The sequence below is a fragment of the Hyposmocoma kahamanoa genome, unplaced genomic scaffold (genome assembly GCF_003589595.1).
Source record: "Hyposmocoma kahamanoa isolate Upper Pololo Valley unplaced genomic scaffold, ASM358959v1 92, whole genome shotgun sequence".
NCBI lineage: Eukaryota > Metazoa > Arthropoda > Insecta > Lepidoptera > Cosmopterigidae > Hyposmocoma > Hyposmocoma kahamanoa.
The window spans coordinates 14,549,624-14,569,715 of record NW_020654748.1 but is presented as its reverse complement, the minus strand read 5'-3'; the positions used below and the strand labels follow the sequence as shown (position 1 = coordinate 14,569,715).

The 20,092-nt window shown below is 35.8% G+C and overlaps 4 protein-coding genes across 4 annotated transcripts in view; 2 read left to right on the top strand and 2 right to left on the bottom strand.

The window, feature by feature from the left end:
- LOC113236538 (m-AAA protease-interacting protein 1, mitochondrial-like) overlaps positions 1-2,017 on the bottom strand; it is a 6,945-nt gene extending 4,928 nt beyond the window's left edge. The window contains exons 1-2 of the mRNA XM_026472654.1: positions 1,898-2,017; positions 205-639 (exon numbers count right to left, since the gene is read on the bottom strand). Coding sequence (XP_026328439.1) covers positions 205-639; positions 1,898-1,900 — 438 coding nt within the window. The 5' untranslated portion in view covers positions 1,901-2,017. The remainder of the gene's footprint in view (positions 1-204; positions 640-1,897) is intronic.
- A 412-nt stretch (positions 2,018-2,429) lies between these two features.
- LOC113236826 (rab-like protein 3) lies at positions 2,430-7,958 on the bottom strand. Its single transcript, XM_026473024.1, has 6 exons — positions 7,823-7,958; positions 7,375-7,584; positions 7,051-7,196; positions 4,777-4,913; positions 3,313-3,367; positions 2,430-2,626 (listed from the first exon to the last, which is right to left on the bottom strand). The coding sequence occupies exons 1-6, from the start codon at positions 7,866-7,868 to the stop codon at positions 2,483-2,485; spliced, it is 738 nt and encodes a 245-aa protein (XP_026328809.1). The 5' UTR covers positions 7,869-7,958; the 3' UTR covers positions 2,430-2,482.
- Positions 7,858-19,954, top strand: LOC113236825 (general transcription factor IIE subunit 1). Its single transcript, XM_026473023.1, has 9 exons — positions 7,858-7,874; positions 12,092-12,228; positions 12,591-12,707; positions 13,508-13,686; positions 13,855-14,081; positions 14,869-15,067; positions 15,791-15,920; positions 18,798-18,905; positions 19,717-19,954. The coding sequence occupies exons 2-9, from the start codon at positions 12,105-12,107 to the stop codon at positions 19,890-19,892; spliced, it is 1,260 nt and encodes a 419-aa protein (XP_026328808.1). The 5' UTR covers positions 7,858-7,874; positions 12,092-12,104; the 3' UTR covers positions 19,893-19,954.
- On the top strand, positions 8,335-11,165 carry LOC113236823 (tyrosine-protein kinase transmembrane receptor Ror2). Its single transcript, XM_026473021.1, has one exon. The coding sequence runs from the start codon at positions 8,458-8,460 to the stop codon at positions 10,378-10,380; it is 1,923 nt and encodes a 640-aa protein (XP_026328806.1). The 5' UTR covers positions 8,335-8,457; the 3' UTR covers positions 10,381-11,165.
- Positions 19,955-20,092: the final 138 nt, after the last annotated feature.

Sequence of the window (20,092 nt, the reverse complement as noted above, 5' to 3'; positions counted from 1 at the left end):
AAATCTTATGAAGGAGTTTTCAGTAGGTACGTAGAGTGTGTACTCTAGGTACTGGAAAAATAAAGCTAGAGACCAGTCACTGCATTTTCTAATGTGTAGTGACTAACATTGATATTATTATAACAATTTTTAAATAAATATTAAACGTGACTTGATATTAATGTACAATTTTACCCTAGGCCACTTACACATTGAATTCTTTACCTGTTTCGTCCCAAATTTGAACTCTTTCTCTACAAAATGTGGGTCCCAAACAGTTCTCAATACACCAAAATCAATTTTGATCATTAACCACGTGAAGGGATTTTGAATTAATATCAGCTTGGGGACACGCTTCTTGTCAGGCTTATCTCTTTTACGAAAAAAGAATGTTCTCTGATTGAGTGTATTGAAAAAATCAAATTGACTCAATAATTTTACGTCGAATTTGGTTCGTTGTGGTTCAAGTTGCTTAAATCTGTCTGTATTAAATGCTTTCTGTTGAGAAAAACTGCGAATGAAACTGCTGTGGGTTGGCGTAAACATACAACATTTCATGGGTTCAAAACATTGTTTTTTACGTAGCAAGTTATTATTGAACGCTACGCGTTTGGCGTGAAAGCCTAAGAGTCTTGCTAATGTTTGCGAAGCTAGTGCCATCTGCAAGTATAAAAGTAGAAAAATATGCGTTAGTATTGACTATTGGCAAATATAGTTGGCAGTAATACCTATATGTATAGCAGTGGCGAGGTGTCCATATATAACTCGATTTTCACCGGCTTGCCTAAAATTTTCAACGTATTATCAAATACTACATTTTGTGCAAAATTTTATATGTTCAATAAGTTAACTAGCGGAATGAAATAAAAGTAGTACTTTGTGTGTTAATAAGTCGCAAGTGTCGCCAAGACACAACTTTATCTTAAGTTTGGTGTTTTTTGTTTTGCTCCGGCTTTACTAACGACAATTTTCACGCCTCGCCGCTGATATATAGGTGGGTATAAACCTATGTCCTGCTAAGTGCCTTACCTATTTCAGCCGCCAAGCAGTAGTGTGAGCATTACTGCGTTCCGTTTTCAAAGGGTGAGAGTGCTGGTGAAATTACAGGCACAAGGGACTTGTCAACTCATGTCTCAGAGTGACGGGCACAGTGGCAATGTCCCTAAGATCTTTTCGATTAAAAGCTCTGTGTGGCACTGCAACTCTTATGGATAGGCGTGTCGCTTACCAGCAGCCGCACGACTTGTTCATCCCGTCATTTGGTATTATAAAAAAAAAATACCTATGCTAAAAGCTAGCAATACGGGCCAAGAGCACTATAAAAATATAATTAAATTCAAATCTTTGTTTTTTGTCTTTGCTTGTGTCCTACATAATCAGTCCACTATACGACAGATGCTTTAAGTTCAGTTCCATTTCAAATTCACACTTTTAGCAGGCGAGTCGTCAAATCTGTTGGATTTAGGCGCCGCGCAAACGCGTGTCTTGTGTATAGATACAATCAACTGGCAAATTAGAAACAAACATTCTGTTTTCAAACAAGATTCAAAGAATCGCTTTTTGCAGCACTGGGTGTAACCACACCGCAAAGATGAACACAATAACCTAATCGAAATTAAGTAATGTTTCCCTGGAACGTACCGTTATAATCATCCCAAGGCTTCTCCAAGCATCTATCTACATTCCTTCAATGCTTTACCGTTCCACTACAAGGATAATGCAGGCGTGGGCGAGGCAAAATCAAACTCTTCTAGTTTGTATGGAATCTCGTTAACATATTCACAATAAACTAATGTTGGCGTCATATGAATGTAGCCCGCCAAAGTAAGCGCTCATGGTTCCACTTTCAATGGAATGGGACCAAGTAGTCTCACTTGATCATTGTTTGATCAAATAATTTAAAAAAGGACGCACTTACCATGTACCCATTGCTATTCGCAGTATCCCTAATTAGAAAGATTTATAAATATAAATTACTTAAAATTTTATACATTTTTGTTTACCACTAAAACAGTATTTTAGTAGTTTTCAGGCCGAAATAAATTCATGTTTGACACTTTGACAAGGTCACGCTTAAATCGAATTTTGTTTGTAGTTACTTTTTAAAGTTTTATACCCTCTAAGCAGTATGTTGTAAAAAGGATAATTTCGAATTGGTTTTGGATATTGAGCTTAAACCAAAAATCCTAGACGACTTATTAAGAATGGTTACACACCCGGCGACTTGTGGCAGCTATGGAATCATTATGGAATCGCCTATAAATCCCAAGTCGCGCGTTTTTATAGATGCAGTCACGCGCTTGCATCGCGTTTGCATCGATGCTAAAAGTAGTCGGGTGTAACCGCTCTAAATGCTTTTCGTTTGTTACATGAATTAGCACAGGATAAAATATGATTAGGTTCAAGAGCTTTCTGTAAGTACTGGGTTCAAAACATAGAAATAAAGTGGAAGTAAAATAGTTTATATTTTTAAGACGTGGAATGGTAGGTATAACAGAAACAATCAATCCATATGGTAGAATCTGGGGCTAAGGTACTGCGGCGGTTTGTTGATGGAGAGTGGCGTCGAAGCCGCCATGATGTAAGATGGTATTCGTCGCTTGTCAGAGAACGGACTAACGCGGGAATAGTAGCGCCGCTCTATCACCTGAAATATTAAATAATCTCAGTACAGAAGACTAAAAACCGATCTCAAAAATTTGTGACATTACACCTAATTGCAAAGTTTTATTGAAATCGGTTACCGGAAAGTGCGCGAAACCGGATTCATCCCCTAGTTTGCCACCCTTAGAGGTGGAATATTTTCTTCAAATTTAAAAAGAACCACTACTGAGGTACTCTCTTTCCGACAAAAAAGAAGAATCATCAAAATCGGTTCACAAAATGTGGTTAGCCGGAGTTATTGTGTAACATACATACAAAAAAATACAGTCGAATTGAGCACCTCCTTTTTTAAGGTCAGTTAAAAAGAGACTCACTGGATATGACGGCATTGGAATGAATGGATTTTGAGCATTTTTTCTTCTCTTTATCTAAATTTCAAATAACACCCATAGAAAAAATAATACCTCCATCTGAAATCTCAGAATTATTGTATAACTTTTTGTTCTATTTTTTTCACGTGCAACTGTAGAAATTACTTTACTACGATAGTAAGTAAAAATATTTGTGCTTTCTCTTTATTCATTCCAGGATTTTAGACGGAGGTATTATTCACTCTATGTGTATATTACTCTGTATATACTGTAACATTGAAGAATAATATTGTTTTTATGTTTGTATGTTACTGTCAGTTATGTGGATCATACTGAATATGAAACAACACTTAGGTACCTTGTCGAAGAATCTGGTTAGTTTCACTGAATTACCGGTGCCTGGTGCAAGAGATCTGAAACAACATATCAGAACTAGATTATAGAGTTAAGCGTACCTACATCCTCTAACTGAAAACTGTAATACGTACAGGACTATGTACACTCTAATATAAATGTTACTGTATTCATGGTTTAGTTCTAAATCAACCAGAATCACATCCCGCAAAATAAAAATTTCAAATAGTCTCACTAGAGACTCTATGGTGGACAACCTTTGCCTACCCAAATAAATGGATAAAAACTTATAAAAAAAATGTATGCCAGGACTAAGTAAACCAAAAAAATATAAAATTTATACATAACCATTTTATAACATAAAATTTATTGAAAATGAAACTTTTTGGGATCTAAATCGCGTATATTTGTATTTTCAAACTAACATTTCAGGTCCATGGTCACGTTAAATTTTATTATCAAAATCATCTTGTCGGCCAAAAGTAATCTACTTCGACATACGCCTAAATTGAGTTTGCTATTTGAAAATATTTTGTGCCATGGTATTCTGGAAACTTTGCGCATTGACGCAAATTTTCACCATTTCCATTTATCCACTATATTTCCATGGTATTTTATTATTAGGAAAAATACCTATACCTATTATATAGGTAGTTTTCTTCACTATCTACCTGAAATGGAACTCCCGATTCGATAAGACTGGTTATTTTGTTTCAATATAGACAGTCGCTTCAATTTACATAACGCCATACAAAAACTTTATTAGTAGAAGGTAAGTCCAAGTAATAAATAGGCAATGGTCACAAAATACTGGTATAAAAACATTTTTTTTGGTGTCACCTGCTGTATGTTATTTATATATATACATATATATACATAAGGCTGTTCGAAAGTTGCTTGGAGAAAATTAGTTTTAGTAATAAAGACATCTGTTGAACATTTAGTAACAGTAGAGCTCCTTGTGAAAGAGTTCGTCGAGGGAAATACTGTCACCTTACCTATTTCTGCCGCCAAGCCGTAATGTGAGCATTACTGAGTTTCGGTTTTGAAGGGTATAATTATAGGCACATGGGAACAGTGTCAGCGTGACGGGCGCAGTGGCAGTGCCCCTCCGGTCTTTGCGGTTTAAACCTTTGAGTGGCACTGCAACTGTTATGAACAGACGTGTCGCTTACCACCAGGCCTAGCACTTGTTCGTCCCGTCCCCTGATATTAAAAAAACCGCTTATACTGATATACTTACATTACTGTTACTCGTCACCCTGAGACGTAAGTTGAAAGTCCCAAGTGCCAGTAATTTCACCAGCACCCTTACCCTTCAAAACCGGAACGCAGTAATGGTCACATTACTGCTTGGCGGCTGAAATACGTAAGGTGGCAGTACTTCCCTGGACGAACTCTTTCACAAGGAGCTCTACCGCAACTAAATGTAGACATTGTGTTGTTCAGTCGGACAATTCAGATTTACCGGGCTTGATGGCAGTTAACGAAAATCTCATCAGCGCCACATTGCTCTGCAATGCTACTAGCCAGACGTCTATACTGATTTTTCCTTTGCTTCTCCTCGGCTAAGTCATATTTAGTGCCAATTACGAGGATCGGAATCTGAAATATCGTCAATAAAGTTAAAAAAGTTAAGTTTTTCGGTAGGCTGCTAGAGAATTATTATTAATAAATTGAGCCTAAAGTTCATCTTTTAATCCATTAACACCCAAATACAATTTATTTAAAAAAACTAATTTTTTTATGAGCCTTTACAAAATACTTGTAAGAAAATGATTAATAAAATTTTATTTTATTTTATATGAAAAACAGTGCGGTCCTCAAATGGGGACACTGGGCTCAAGCAGTATGAAAAAATTTGTAGCAATATTTGTCGGTGCACAATAATAATAATAATAATAATAATAAGACATTTATTTCGGACTTGGCTCCATAGTGTTAGTAACAATGTAACTTAAAATTAGTGTTAGTAACAATTGAATTTACTTCTAAACTTTTTGCAAATGTAACTAACAATGACTTCAGGCACTTTTTATATTGCCAACGCGCTTAATTGTGGCTCAACAGCTACTGCACGTCGGTGCTGTTGAGCCAACTTCTGAGCGTAGTGACCAACACTAATGTACTGTAGATTTAGCACCAAAGAAACTGCTGAACGTTTATATTTATAACTTTCGAGTGTTTATGTCTGAAATTGTAACGAGGGATGTAAGCGTGAAACGGTAGCTACTCTAGCTTCGTGTCATTGGTCAGGAGGTGTAATCGCCGTGTATTAGCTACTTTTTACAAATGTTGTCTCGAACGACAGTGCGATACAAAAATATTGATCACTTGATCTATCCGGCTGGTAAGTTTGAAATACACGCGAGACACCCACGTCAACTTCCTATTTATTCACAGCGCTTCATCTCTTTATTTTCTCTAATGTCGTAAGTAGAGACCATCGTGCAAACACTATTGTCAAACCTTTGAACGAATAGTATTAGGTTCACTGAATAAAATCGATAGTCAAAATCATACAGTACATAGGTACAGTTCTTCTTCATTCTAAATCTATCTCCACATCATGGTCTTTCTCATCCATTACAGCTTCAGTGGCTTTCTGAAGCCTATAGCCATAATTGTGGATGCCGAATAACCGTTGTGTCATCATTTACTTGAAAATAACTTATAAATGAAAAACTAATAAATTACCTCCTATGCGCCCAATGGCCCCAATTGTGGACACCGTTATAATACCATCGTCTGAAGTTGCGAAAAACACTATTTTTCTCAATTATGTAATATATGTTTTATAGTATACAAATATATTTCAACAATTTATGTCACGAAATAAATAAATTGTTTGTAATATACGGAATATATACGGAAAAAACAAGTAACTTTAGCGTTTCACGTGTGCGTAAATTAATCCCGCAAAAGGAACAGTAAAAACACGTATTTTACGTCACATATATACACTTTTGCAATGATTAATAGTAATGTAAAAAATTACGGAAAGACTGTCCTCGATTGAGCACAGCGCTAATGGGTTAACTTTCGCAAAATTACAAGGAATTTTATTGATTCTAATGGAGATATAAATGTCAATGAAGGTGTTCATGTTATGGACTCTTGTGTTGCACATGAAGCACATTTTTTTAACAAAATTTAACAAACGCATGCGTTTGTTAAATTATTCACACAGTATGTAACACTTATTCCTACAATAAAAAATAGAGGTAATACGGTACTTTTGCCTGTGAATTGGATTGGTATTTACATTTACAAGACACCTCCTCAGGGTGAAAGACAAGATTGAATAGAATAAGGTAAAATACCAGTAAAATCTCTACATAGCAATGTTCATACTCTACAATAAGGTACCATACATACCTGTACTTGATAAATGCAAATACAATGAAGGATGGATTGGTTGATGATGTAGAGACCAACATAAAGAGGGGGATACTTCGATGGTTTTGGTCATGTATGATGGTAGATTGATGGCACAAATTTACAGAGCGAATGTGGGTGGAGGCGTGGGGTGGTAGAGCTCATCGTACATATATCGTAGGAATGTCTTTCAAAGGTCAAAAGTACCAAAAATATACCAACATTATGAAGACTGTTGGGAGTGAAGGCGGCCAAAATTTGTCAGGAGCGTAGCAAGTGGAGGTCCATGGTCTCTGCCTACCCCGGCGGGAGACGAGCGTGATGATGTGTATGTATAGGTATATGTATATACGCAAACACGAACCTGCGTCGAGCCTAAGAACTGTTCCGGATCCACGTCAACATTCTGCAATGTAGGGTTGGAACTGTCTTGATTCAAAATCTCTAACAGCCATTTTTGTAAATTCAATTGACTTTTTCTGTTTGTTAGATCATGCACCAATATAATACCTGGAAACGGGAATACCTAACATGTATATATTATCAGTATTACTTTAAATTGGTTCCCCGAACTTTAAAGAATTAAGTTAAACACTTATAAAAATAAAACACAGCTGACTTATAAAAATAATGCAATAGATTATATAGTAATTCAAAAAAATTTAAATTAAGTATATAAATTTCTTACCATGTGTCGGTTGATAAAATACATTTCTAGTGTTTCTATGACCATTTGATCCACCGACATCCCAGAGCTCCACAAAAAATGTATTTTGTGCTTGAGTTCCCTCCTTGTATTTGTGCAACTTCACTTCTACAGAGCACCCAATCGTCCATCCCGGCGACAGAAGAGGTTTACTTTGAGCTATTAAATAAGTTAGAGAAGTTTTACCTACTCCTGAGAACAAAATTAAAAAAAATATGTTAGGAATTGTAATTTAATTGTAATTTTAATTTCTTGAAACTTGGCGCCAAAATAAATTTACAAAAATTATGTTGGCTACTCTACAAGTGTCATGGCGATGTACATGTTAACAAATAACGAGTCGGGTAAAAAGTTTAATGCTGACAAAAAGTATTTATTAAAGTACAAAGTGCATACAGTGTTACGTGAATGAAATTGGATTTTTATATACCAGAATCACCAAGGACGACGACTTTGACTTTCTCTATTGCCGCCATTCACAGGTAAAAATACAGAATACAGTTTCTTGCAATTTTTGACGTTTCTGTTTATACAGTCACAGAGTAAATAAACGTAATCCCACAGGTTTACCAACACAATTTTTTTTTTTTTTTTTTGAGAAGTATCGAGGGATTCTATCGGGATTTAGTACACATGAAATAAACATTTGAACGAAATTCGTGATAATGTGGCATTCCATCGTTTTAAATCACAGAGCATTTTGCTTAAAGTAAACATAGCCTTATGATACACACATTTTAATGTCACCAAACAACATCTTTAAGTAAAGAAAACGTAAGAATCGCAAATTGCAAGATGTTAAGGAACATATAGGAAGTGACGTAACTCAATCGTTGCGTTTCGTTCAGAAATTATCTCCATACTCTTTCTATTGTCTGTCTGTTCGTTTCGTTTCGCTGTTTGCTTGCTAAGTACTGTGAACTCTCGCAAAGTAAAATCAATAATAAATAATGCGACCGCCATTGTACAATCAGTATTGTCTGCTACCAAAACATATTTAGTTTAAGAAAATGTAACGATCGTGTATTATGAACAATAATACGTTGAAGTTTTTGTAAGTTAACAATGAGCATATTGCATTGCAAGGCATTTTTAGTGCTTTTTCTTATAAAATCCGTGCACTTGTACTGTGGGCCATACAATGGACAAATATGCAGGAAACATTCAACGGGGTACGTGTGGTACAATCACACAGGTGGACTAGATAATGAAAAAATCACCACAGGTCTCTGGAAAGACCTGATATCACCTCTCAAGGAACCATGCAGAAGTAGAGCAGAAAAATTACTTTGTGCATATGCTTTCCCCAAGTGCATCAATAAAGATGGAATTGGCCACTATCCCTTGCCCCTGTGTTATGAAGACTGTATGGCTGTTAAAATGCAATTTTGTTATAATGACTGGATTTTAATTGAAGAACAGAAAAGTCGTGGAGTTTTCTTTGCGTCTCGAGGTCACTTCCGATTTCCTGAATGCGAGAAACTACCTCGTTTTGCAGGAAAAGGTTCACAAGTAACCTGTAACAATGCTGGCATCACAGACATGGATTACAGCCAAGTAACAACAAATTGTTACAGGGGTAACGGCCGGTACTACCAAGGCACTGTAAATGTTACAGAAAGTGGCTTGGCCTGCCAGGCATGGGAAGAACAATTCCCACAAGAACATACAAGGCCACCATTAGTTTTTCCAGAAGTACAAAATTCTTCTAACTACTGTAGAAATGCAGGCGGAGAAGAGCGCAAACCTTGGTGTTACACTATGGATAGACATGTCAGATGGGAACACTGTAACATACCAGTATGTGCCAACTCTAGTGAGGAATTTGACAATATTGATGGACCAAACATAGTTATGGAAAATTATTTTACACCAACATTTGTATTATTACTTTCAATTGGTGGGCTAGGGTGTGTTTTGGTAATAGTTTCAATAGCTCTGTTGTGCCACTATTTCCTTAAAAACCATTACTCCAAATGCAACCTCTCAAGTCGGAGGAACTTACCCAATATGGATATTGATTTAGATAAACTGCCCAGTAATTTAGCATACCATACTACTGGAGCACAGTTGAATCCAAAATTAGAGAAGTTGGAATTCCCAAGAAATAACATTATTTATATCCGTGATTTAGGCCAAGGAGCATTTGGAAGAGTATTTCAAGCCAAAGCTCCAGGCTTAGTGCCTGAAGAAGAGTTCACCCTTGTGGCTGTAAAGATGCTCAAAGATGATGCATCCCATGACTTGCAATTAGACTTTGAAAGAGAAGCCTGTTTGTTGGCAGATTTTGACCATCCGAATATTGTAAAACTTCTGGGTGTCTGTGCCATTGGGCGACCTATGTGCTTATTATTTGAATTCATGGGAAAAGGAGATTTAAATGAGTATTTAAGAGCCTGCAGTACAGCAGCAAATTATCCTCCAGCAGTTGAAAACAGAGAAGATTTGAGACTTCTTGTAACTCCCCTCAACCATATGGACCTGCTGCATGTATCCAGACAGATTGCTTCTGGTATGGTTTACCTTTCAGACCGAAAATTTGTACATCGGGACCTAGCTACAAGAAATTGTTTAATTAATGATGACATGGTGGTAAAGATTGCAGACTTTGGACTTTCGCATAAAATTTACTTACAAGACTATTACAAAGGTGATGAGCATGATGCTATCCCTGTAAGATGGATGCCTTTAGAGAGTATACTGTACAATAAGTATACATTAGAGTCAGATGTTTGGGCATATGGCGTATGTCTATGGGAAATATTCTCATTTGCTTTACAACCATACTTTGGTATGACACATGAAGAAGTTGTCAGATTTTTAAAGGATGGAAATGTTCTCGCTTGTCCTGATAATACACCAAGATGTGTATATGATTTAATGAAACAGTGCTGGAATCATAATCCAAGTGATCGTCCAAACTTCAGAGTTATCTATCAAACATTGGATAATATTCAAGTCATACTTGAAAGGACTCATTCAGAATAAATTTACTGGCGGTTTCTATATGTTATTTGTAAGCATGAAAATGTTTTGTATATTCTAAACATTCTTGCCCTCCTTATATCTGTAAATAGTATTTAATCATATTTAGTTAATTGGTCAATAGTCATTTTGTAATTGATTCAAATGTATGTCAATTTTATGATAAGTACCAATTTATTTTCCCAGTTGATTAAGCTCAATTTTCTGTAACTATGCCAAAATACCATAAAATATGTTCCTTTAGTACATAATCTTTATGAATGTTGAAAATATCCATAACAGTTTTCTTAAAGAAAGTAAAATACCTGATTACTTACTAACCATGGCAAATCTGTCTTAATCATGGCAATACAATTTGGTTATCGTTTATTATTTTTCGATTATTTCCTATTTGCATAGAACCTCCTCCTCATAGAAACCATACATTGAATTTATATAATTACATACAAATTCAAAGTATGTGTCCCAAACATTTCAACTCATTTTTGATAGCTGTTTATTCGAATTAGCAAGTCTGATTTTCGTGTTTTGACTTTGTATAACTCATTTAAAATTGTACTTAATTATGTAGATATTTATTTAATTATTGCCAATGTTGCATGCACATAACTTTACTGATTTTAGTGTGTGAAAAATGTGTAAGTTTGACTTGTATGATATTGTAATTTTGCCAAATGAACGAATATTTAAAGATATGTATTTTTTGTAACATCAATGTAGTTTTAAATACTGTATGTGTTGTAATGAAATAATTTTTAAATACGTGTAATTTTCAAGACTGTACCGTTTAGTTCCATATATTACTATGTTTTAAGTTCATTACTGAAATTTAAAGTGGGAATTAAGTTGATTATATTATTAAACTTGTTTTTATCTATGTATTGTTTTACTTTAGCACTAAGTACGTAAGTAAGTACCATTGACTTCTTTCCTTGTGCCTTAGATAGTAATTTAAAACGCTTATTACATTACCCGATTTTAAAGGACTCTAACTTAGAGGCATGTAACAAGAATTAGGGAGTTATGGGTCCCTACTTCGGGCGACATAATATGTCAAAATATATTATATATTTTCAGTTAATAACAGCGGCATCGTCCACGCTCATAAACGTTCGTTTATTGACAATGCACCTCACCCCTCACAATACAATAGCGGTAGAGCGCGTTGTGTCGGGGGTAGACAAGATTTTTTTCTTGTACACAGTTCGTGTGTAGAAACGAACGTCCGAAACGTTGGTTTGTATGATTGATTAATAATGGAACCGTTACCTGTCAATGCAAGCTAAAGATACTATATCGATACTTTACAGTACAAACGCCACCAGTGCCTTTACCATGAGTTTACTGTGACAGTTCTCGCTAGCGAGAACGTAAACTTCTTGTGACCGCTAGCGACGACGCTGTATAATTTGCCATACAAAATTGTAAAGTAATTTACTGGGTCGCTAGCGACAACTGCCACAGTGAACTCGTGGTAGAGGCCCAGATATAGCCAAACTACAAAGTTTACTAGACGAGTGAAAGACAAAAAATTATAAATAAATAAAACATTGGGTAGACAGAATCGATAAAACATGAAAATATAACCCAACTACTAATAATTAACTGTCGATAAAGCTTTGCTTTTATGCCATTTCTTCCCCGAAGTATCAATATAGACCTACCAAGTAAAACAAAATAACGCACAAGGCACATAATATTGTTATTTCGGTAGATAAGAATCAACCATGACAGAGGAGCGACTCGTTACCGAAGTACCTAGCAGCCTGAAACAACTCGCTAGACTGGTCGTCCGAGGATTTTACACAATTGAAGATGCTCTCATTGTAGATATGCTGGTTAGGAACCCGTGTAAGTAATTTGTCTGGTGACAAATAAGATAATAGACTATTGTATTGTATGTACAATATAATGAAGATATTATTAATGAAGTAAATTTGTCATACTTATACACCTACTTACTTCAGTTGAAAAGTACCTAGGTAGGATCAAGGGCACGTTAAGCTTGACACTTAAGACTTAAATCCAACTCTATGCCGCTTACGATAAGAACAGTCCAAAGTACAAAGCGTCAACTTGACGTGCTCTTGACGGATAGTGCATTAAGAACTTATTATGTATGTTAAGTCTTCTCTCTTCCGAAAATTTGTTGTATCAACCACTGGCTGTCGTTAAATAAGTAAAAAAAAGTACAAAATTCTTAATGAATACAGGTATGAAAGAGGATGATATTTGTGAACTTCTGAAATTCGAACGCAAAATGCTAAGAGCCAGAATAGCAACTCTCAAGAACGATAAATTCATCCAAGTGAGATTAAAAATGGAAACAGGTACGTTAACACTTCGTTACAAATCACTGTCAGCACTTTATTCTACTTACACATTATACCGATCTGTTGAGCATCGGGGATAATGTAAACATGTCTAAATATTTAGTGTATCTTGTCCAAACGAACATCACGCGCAGAATCTATTGTGCAAATGCATAATTTACAACGAAGGTAAATAGCCTTAGATGATAACATTTTGCTGATCGAAAGTAGTTAGTAGTATGGCCAATGTCGGCGTACATAAAGAAGACACGATGACGAGGCCAGCCGTGTTATAGTAATGTCATTAAAATACAGGGTGAATCGGATGACCAGTCAAGGAAGTGATTACTTTCATTGATCATGAATGATCCATAAGCAAAAGAATATATATAAGAATACCATATATACCATATATGGTATTCTATATATATACCATATACAATACCACCTAAATCGGTAAAAACATTGGTTCTACATAATATAATAGCTATACCTAATAAGCCAAGCAACCACACCAAATTGTCTGGCCTTAAACTATGGAATTCCCTGTAATATGAGTACCATAGCATTGGAATTCACTCTGGGACACTTCCCAGAACATCCGGTTCAGAACCTATTTTATTTAAAAGTTCATTTCCCCAAATTGGTCCTATTGGGAATCGAACGCATGACCTCCTCATGCAACGTCAGTTTACAAATGTCCGATTGGTTTAAAACTTCAAAGATTTGTTTTCATAGTCACCCGTACCTAAGTAATATCAAAATATGTAAACATCGTTGTATATTTCTTTATATTATGACCACTTACCTTTCCGCAGGGCCAGACGGTAAAGCACAAAAAGTGAACTATTATTTCATAAACTACAAAACATTCGTAAATGTGGTAAAATACAAATTAGATCTCATGCGTAAACGGATGGAAACAGAGGAACGCGACGCTACAAGCCGTGCCAGCTTCAAGTGCCCTTCTTGCGGGAAAACATTCACAGACCTCGAGGTTGGTACAGACAGACAGCAATGGAAAATAATAGTCTATCGTCTGTAAACAAACATTTAACGATAGATTCCGTACGTTATTTTCCTGTCTTACTAACTAGGTACTCATTTCTAATCAGAACTTACTCTCTGTGTTGTACGTACTGAAGTACATTTTTTTATATTCTAGGCAGATCAGCTATACGATATGATGACCCAAGAATTTAGATGCACGTTTTGTAATCAAGTCGTAGAAGAAGATCAATCGGCGCTCCCCAAAAAAGATTCGAGATTACTATTAGCCAAGTTCAACGAGCAACTGGAACCTCTTTACATTCTCTTGCGGGAAGTAGAGGGCATCAAGTTGGCACCAGAGATTTTGGAGCCAGAACCCGTGGACATTAACACTATTAGAGGGTAAGATGAAATGTTGTAATACCCTGCTTTTAATTCTTCAATCCTAATAGAATCACGCCAATTGTAAGCCTTGTGGTCATTATTGTAGGTTTTTCCAGGAGCTCTTCGCGTACATATTTACAGTGTTAAATCCAATCCAAAAAACTTATCTCCTAAATATAATGGAAATCTGTTAAACAGTTGAACGTTTAGACATTACATAACATATTCTAGATAATAAGGATTAATACAAACTTTCACGTTTAAAATAAGTAAGAGACAGATGATTGGGCGTGGACATAGGTACCTATACTTTATTCGCGATAAGAATGATAAAAAATAACAATTTTCAATTGAGTTCTTAGGTTTTCGCGATAGCTACACATAGGAAATGAAACTATTTTTCTGGATATAAATGGCGTATATTTGTTTTTACAAACAAACAGTCAATCGTGACCATGCGACTTGTAAAGGTTGGTTTGTTTGAAAATGTAAAATAAATATACGCGATTTAAATCCGGATAAATAGTTTCATTTCCTAAATTTTCCATTGAACCACCAAAAAGGAAAATCTCACGAAGCCAGCTGAACTACTAGAAATAAAAGAGAAATTCGACTCATCAATCACACCAACGTCACGAACTCATACTACTCCTGACTCACACATCTAGTATTCTTAGTAATGAGATGAGTCATTGCAAACTGCGATTTATCAGCCATCATTCGTATATCTAAAATTGAATGCACTATTTCCTATAACCCATGTAAATCACAAATAGGTACTGATCTAGAACTTGTGCGTGTGTAGCTTAACGTCCAAGCAACTGCCAGCCCGTCCATCAGGAGAGCAATGGTCAGGAGAAGCCACAAGGAACCTAGGGCTGGCTGTGGAAGAGACTCGCGTTGATGTCACGATCGGGGAGGCGGACAACGCAGTCGACGCGTCAGCTCAGCGCAAGGAACGGCCCGTATGGATGGTCGAAAGTACTATCGTCACTAATGACCAGGTACGGATATTACGTCATTTTATTTATGGTCCCCTTGTGGAGAAGGGTGTCTCCGAAATGGCTAATTTTTAGAATTACAACAAAAATTTGCTTACTGTTCGGTATTCGGCCTGCGTTTGCTATTCGGGCGAATATTAAAAAAAAAGAAAAGAAGATTAACGGAAAAGTAACATAACTAACTTATTATTCTAAAAAATTAAAAAGGTAACAAATCAAATGAAAACGACCTACTTATTACGTAGTTTAACCCTGTGATTGAATGAACCGATTGTGATGATTCTTTTTTTTCTTGGAAAGAGCGCACTTTTGTTCCCATTTAATTTGAACAATATATTCACCTCTAAGGGTGACAAACTAGGGAACGAATCTGGTTTCGCGCTCTTTCCGTTAACCGATTCCAATAAACTTAGCAAATACATGTAATTCCGCGAAATTTTAACGTCTTGAAAATTAACCAAATAGTTATTATATGCAAACCAAAATAAAAAACCTTTGTACAAAATTATTTATCATTTGATAAGTTCCGAATTTCATAAGTACGTTAATCAGGCAGAATAGTTTGGCCGCATATTCTGCTATTCGGCCGCACTCCTGACCGGAAATTCGAATTCGTTACAACATTATTTAGGCGTGTTAATGGATACAATATAAAAGGAAGGAAGATCCTAGTTCGCACCGCAACAAGTCGATTTTATGCTTAGTAGATATTATTCACATTTCTAGAATGACAGCGTCCACGCGGCAGACGCAGCTCTGGAAAAGGCGGCTGGCAACGTCAGTGGAAAAATCACTGGAAAAGAAAAAGCCGACGACATTATGTCTGTCTTACTCGCTCATGAGAAGCAAAGTACAGGTAAGCTTTACAGCGTAAGACGTAAACTTTGTACGCAAGCCTCTTCTTCGTTTTTATTTTGTTATGCTTGATAATTGTCTACACAATCAATTCCTACTGAAAAAGATATAAATTAAGAAAGAAAAGAAAATTTTATCATAACGTACCATTCGCGTCGAACTTGATACTTTGCCGACTAACTGGTGTCATTAGTCCCTTTCACACAGTCATTCTATCGCATGTGATCAGGGGCGTACAGGGTTGCACGCGGGAAAGCCTGAACTGAACTGGTCGTGCGCGATCACTTGTTTGAATTTGTTTAGGCCAACGTTCTTTCGCGCGCGATTGATCATGTTCGTTTTATTACAACTACAGGTGGGCGTTTAAACAAAAAGCACTTAAAAAAGTTTACTTTTTAAAATAAGCCCTTTAGCACGCTTTTTATTCTAAGCGTAAGCGTCGGTCAGTTCCATACTCAACAATTTCATTTATAACAACGTGCCTAAGTTTCAAGTCCGACCACTTATGTTTCCTAAATAAATTAATTCGTCAATGTGAATAATAATTTTATAAATAAAAATAAAACTCTTGTTTTACAAATAAACTTACTTAACTTAAAACCTTTAGTGGTTTACTCTTGCTTTTCGCTATCAACATAACGTTGCAAGATTTTATTAACATGAAAGTCTATGCGCTTAAACGTTTTTCTAAACGACTTTTTGAAGCTTAAAACTAAAAAGTGTTTAAGTGAAAAGCGTCTAAAAGAGAACGCTTTTTAAATAAAGCTACAACGTTTAAACGTTTACAAAAATAAGCAGTTTTTCCCATCTCTAGTTACAACGGAAAGATCGTTCGGGTAAAGGCTAATCGCGCAGGATAGACCGCGTGAAACTGGCGCGTATTGGAATGCGCAATTGCGCGCGCGACTGTACGGCGCAATCGCGCGGAATTTCCCTTTTCCTTCCAACATCTTTATATGCGCGCCCAATCGCACACGATTGCTATATCACGCTCGATAAAGTGTCTGCGTAAAGTATTCGATTTTCGAACTCTTCGCTCATCTGTGCTCCGCATTCACAGTAGAAACGTCGGCTCAACTCACACTGGCGCAGAGTTGAAACGTCGCGACGCGTCATGTTTTTCGCCTATAGCATATTCATCTCTATTTTCCCATTACTAAGATACAAAGTTTTTGTTATACAAATATGGAGTCAAGCGTCGACGCTTGGTTGCAGTCGAGCGGCTTCGCGTTACTTGAGCGCAGTGAGGCGTCAAACGCCGACCACACTGTGATCCGGACGCACTAATGCGAAAGACGTCGCGGGTCGACACGCGTTGACGCGTGTCGCCAGGCGATGTAGTTGGGAAACTGCGCCTGTGTAAGTTGAGCCGAAGTCGTGATTCTTAGTTGTGTTTTTACTCTATTATAGCTTATTCGAAATGAAGAAAAAATCTTATTGGAATCTTACTGTCGTATTCAAATTTTGTGATGACGCTCTATATGCTTGCAAATTCTTAATCTCCATAATCAGGGATTCGTCAAAACACCGATAACCGTATTGAGCATGCAGAGCTCGCATCTCGCAGTACTGACTATACGAAAGTTAACATCGTGATGGGTTACCTTACGCAGAAACCAGTCAGTAGAAGAAGTGCTATTATTCAATTCATTTTCTTAAGTTTTAATAACGAAAATCTCGAAAGATTTTAGGTATTGGGAGCATTGGGAGCAAAATATTTTGTCTACACCATTTCAAAACTCATTTTGTTACGCATCTCTCCTGTCTGTTTTGCCTAATTGTCATAACAAGTTTTACCTAAACAATTTTTAAGAGCAACTAATTTCGATTTAACTCTGTATACAGGGTGTAATCGTTAAGTGTGCCTAGGCGATTATTCCGTAAATATAAGAGATATCAAAAACTTTCAATAACTGATATTGAAAGTACAATATCTGATGAGTAAAACGACATCAATAACTTTTTAATAATAAAGTAGAAATATCCAAAATATTAACGTTAAACGGCATACATTTGATATGACATTCGTAGAGAGGCTTTAGTTGACCTACTTTAAGAGGTAAGAACAAGTTTACAGATAACGAAACTGCTATAAATAAAGTAAAACTAAGTGATGTTTATTTTTAACCAGCTTCAAAAAAAGAGAGTACTTTTTTTGTATGTATGTTACGCGACAAAAGCGATTTTGACGATTCTTTTTTGTTGGAAAAAGGGTGCCTCAGTAGTACTGCCCTGCTTGTCATAAACAACGCATTTGTGTTTTGGTAATTTTCGAGATATTGGCACCTAGGTATTTTTTCGCTTGTCGCTGATTTTTCTTAACAATGAAACACAAACTAAATAAGATATTAAAATACCGTTTAGAGGGGCTTGTAGAGCTTAATTCACTAATTCCAGATATGTTAATAACTCAGTTTCGCTAAAACGACGATTACGTTGTATAAGATAAAGACGGTAAAGTAGTCCCATTTAAATTTTTTTTAAAATATTCCACCTCTAAGGTTTCGCGCACTTTCCGGTAACCGATTTCAATAAAACTTGGCGAATGATGTAATTCCACGAACTTTTGAGGTCGGTTTTTTAGTAAGTACTCTGTACTGATATTATGTACGTACTTACTTAAAAATAAAAATTGTTTTTATTCAATAAAAAGTTGTTTTATTACTTCGCTCTATCGAATCATACTAGCTTTAAAGAGCGACAATTCGACATTTGCAAATGGCAAAAAAAAAATCTTTAAATGTTTGCTTTTAACAGCTAGTAAGATTCGACAAAAATGTTAGATACAACAGGGAGAAGGACCGACACTATCATTACGCGGCATCAGCTCGCTTTTCACCGTCCGCACTCTATATCTGCAGTACTTTGTTTCTTCTAGGAACGGCCGCCTCGAATGCTCTAAAAGGAATCGAACCTGAAAGCTCGGACTCTAGCGACAACGAGACCAAAGATCCTTACAAGCTTAAAGATGAATTGGCTGCAGTCGGTAAGTGTTTTACATGTATATGAGCCCATATACTATGTTGTCCCTCCTATTCAATAAAATAATAAACACAAGGCTTATTTGAGACGACTATTCGTCTTGCTCAATTTCTAGTCACAGCCTAAAACATAGATAGTTGTAACATATTTAAAGTTCGCAAGTTTTCTGAATGGATAAATATGAGCTGGCCCGGTGTCACTTACAAATCTGTAATATCAAGAGATCAACCCAAACTAGTCAGTAAGCAAAATGGTTGAAGTTCCTAACATTAAATCCAGTATTCCATCCATAAATCCAGTATTACGACAAGTCCTTTACTGTTCAGGCTATTCGTTTGTGGAACGCTTTACCTTTGTCTATTCAACAAGCGAAATCATTGAATATATTCAAAAATATGGTTAAAGTACACTACCTTAATTTAGTGTGACCTGGACTGCTTAGGTATTTTTATGTTTTGAAATTAAGTTTTAGAAATTTTTATATTTATAAGTATGAGAATATATAGTAGTTTACGATATTCATATATATGTATTGGTTTTATTATTTATTTATAAATATATGTATATTTGTATTTATTTATCAATTTTTATCTGTTGATTTAGTAATTCTTCATACACCACCGTCTTTTTCCTATGAATTATATAATTACTTCCATCCAAAGGTTGTCTGGCAGAAATCGCTTAAAGCGATAAGACCGCCCATTGTACCACCGCTTATTTTTAATTTAATTGTATTGTATTTGTTTCCTTTTTTGGTGTACAATAAAGAATTTTTGTAATGTATTGTATTGTATTAAATGTTATTTCAATTGTAGCTGAAATGGAAAGTGAAGATTCAGAATCTGACGACAACGTGCCTGTTGTTTTGGTGAATGGAAAAACAGTGCCTCTAACGAACGTAAATGATGACGTCATAGCTCAAATGACACCATCCGAAAAGGAAACGTACATCCAAGTGTATCAGGAATATTACAGTCATATGTACGATTAACTTTTAATTTAGGTAGTAATACATAAACGTTAATTTAAGGAGTTCTGATAACAATAAATATTTTTTTGATCATATAACTATTTGTTTTTATTGCCAATAATTATATTTGCTAATTTAATTTGCTAAAGTTCACTTTTATTGCCAATAATATTCTATTTATTTAGGCTATGTTGAAGCCAATAAGTACGTACAAAAATAAA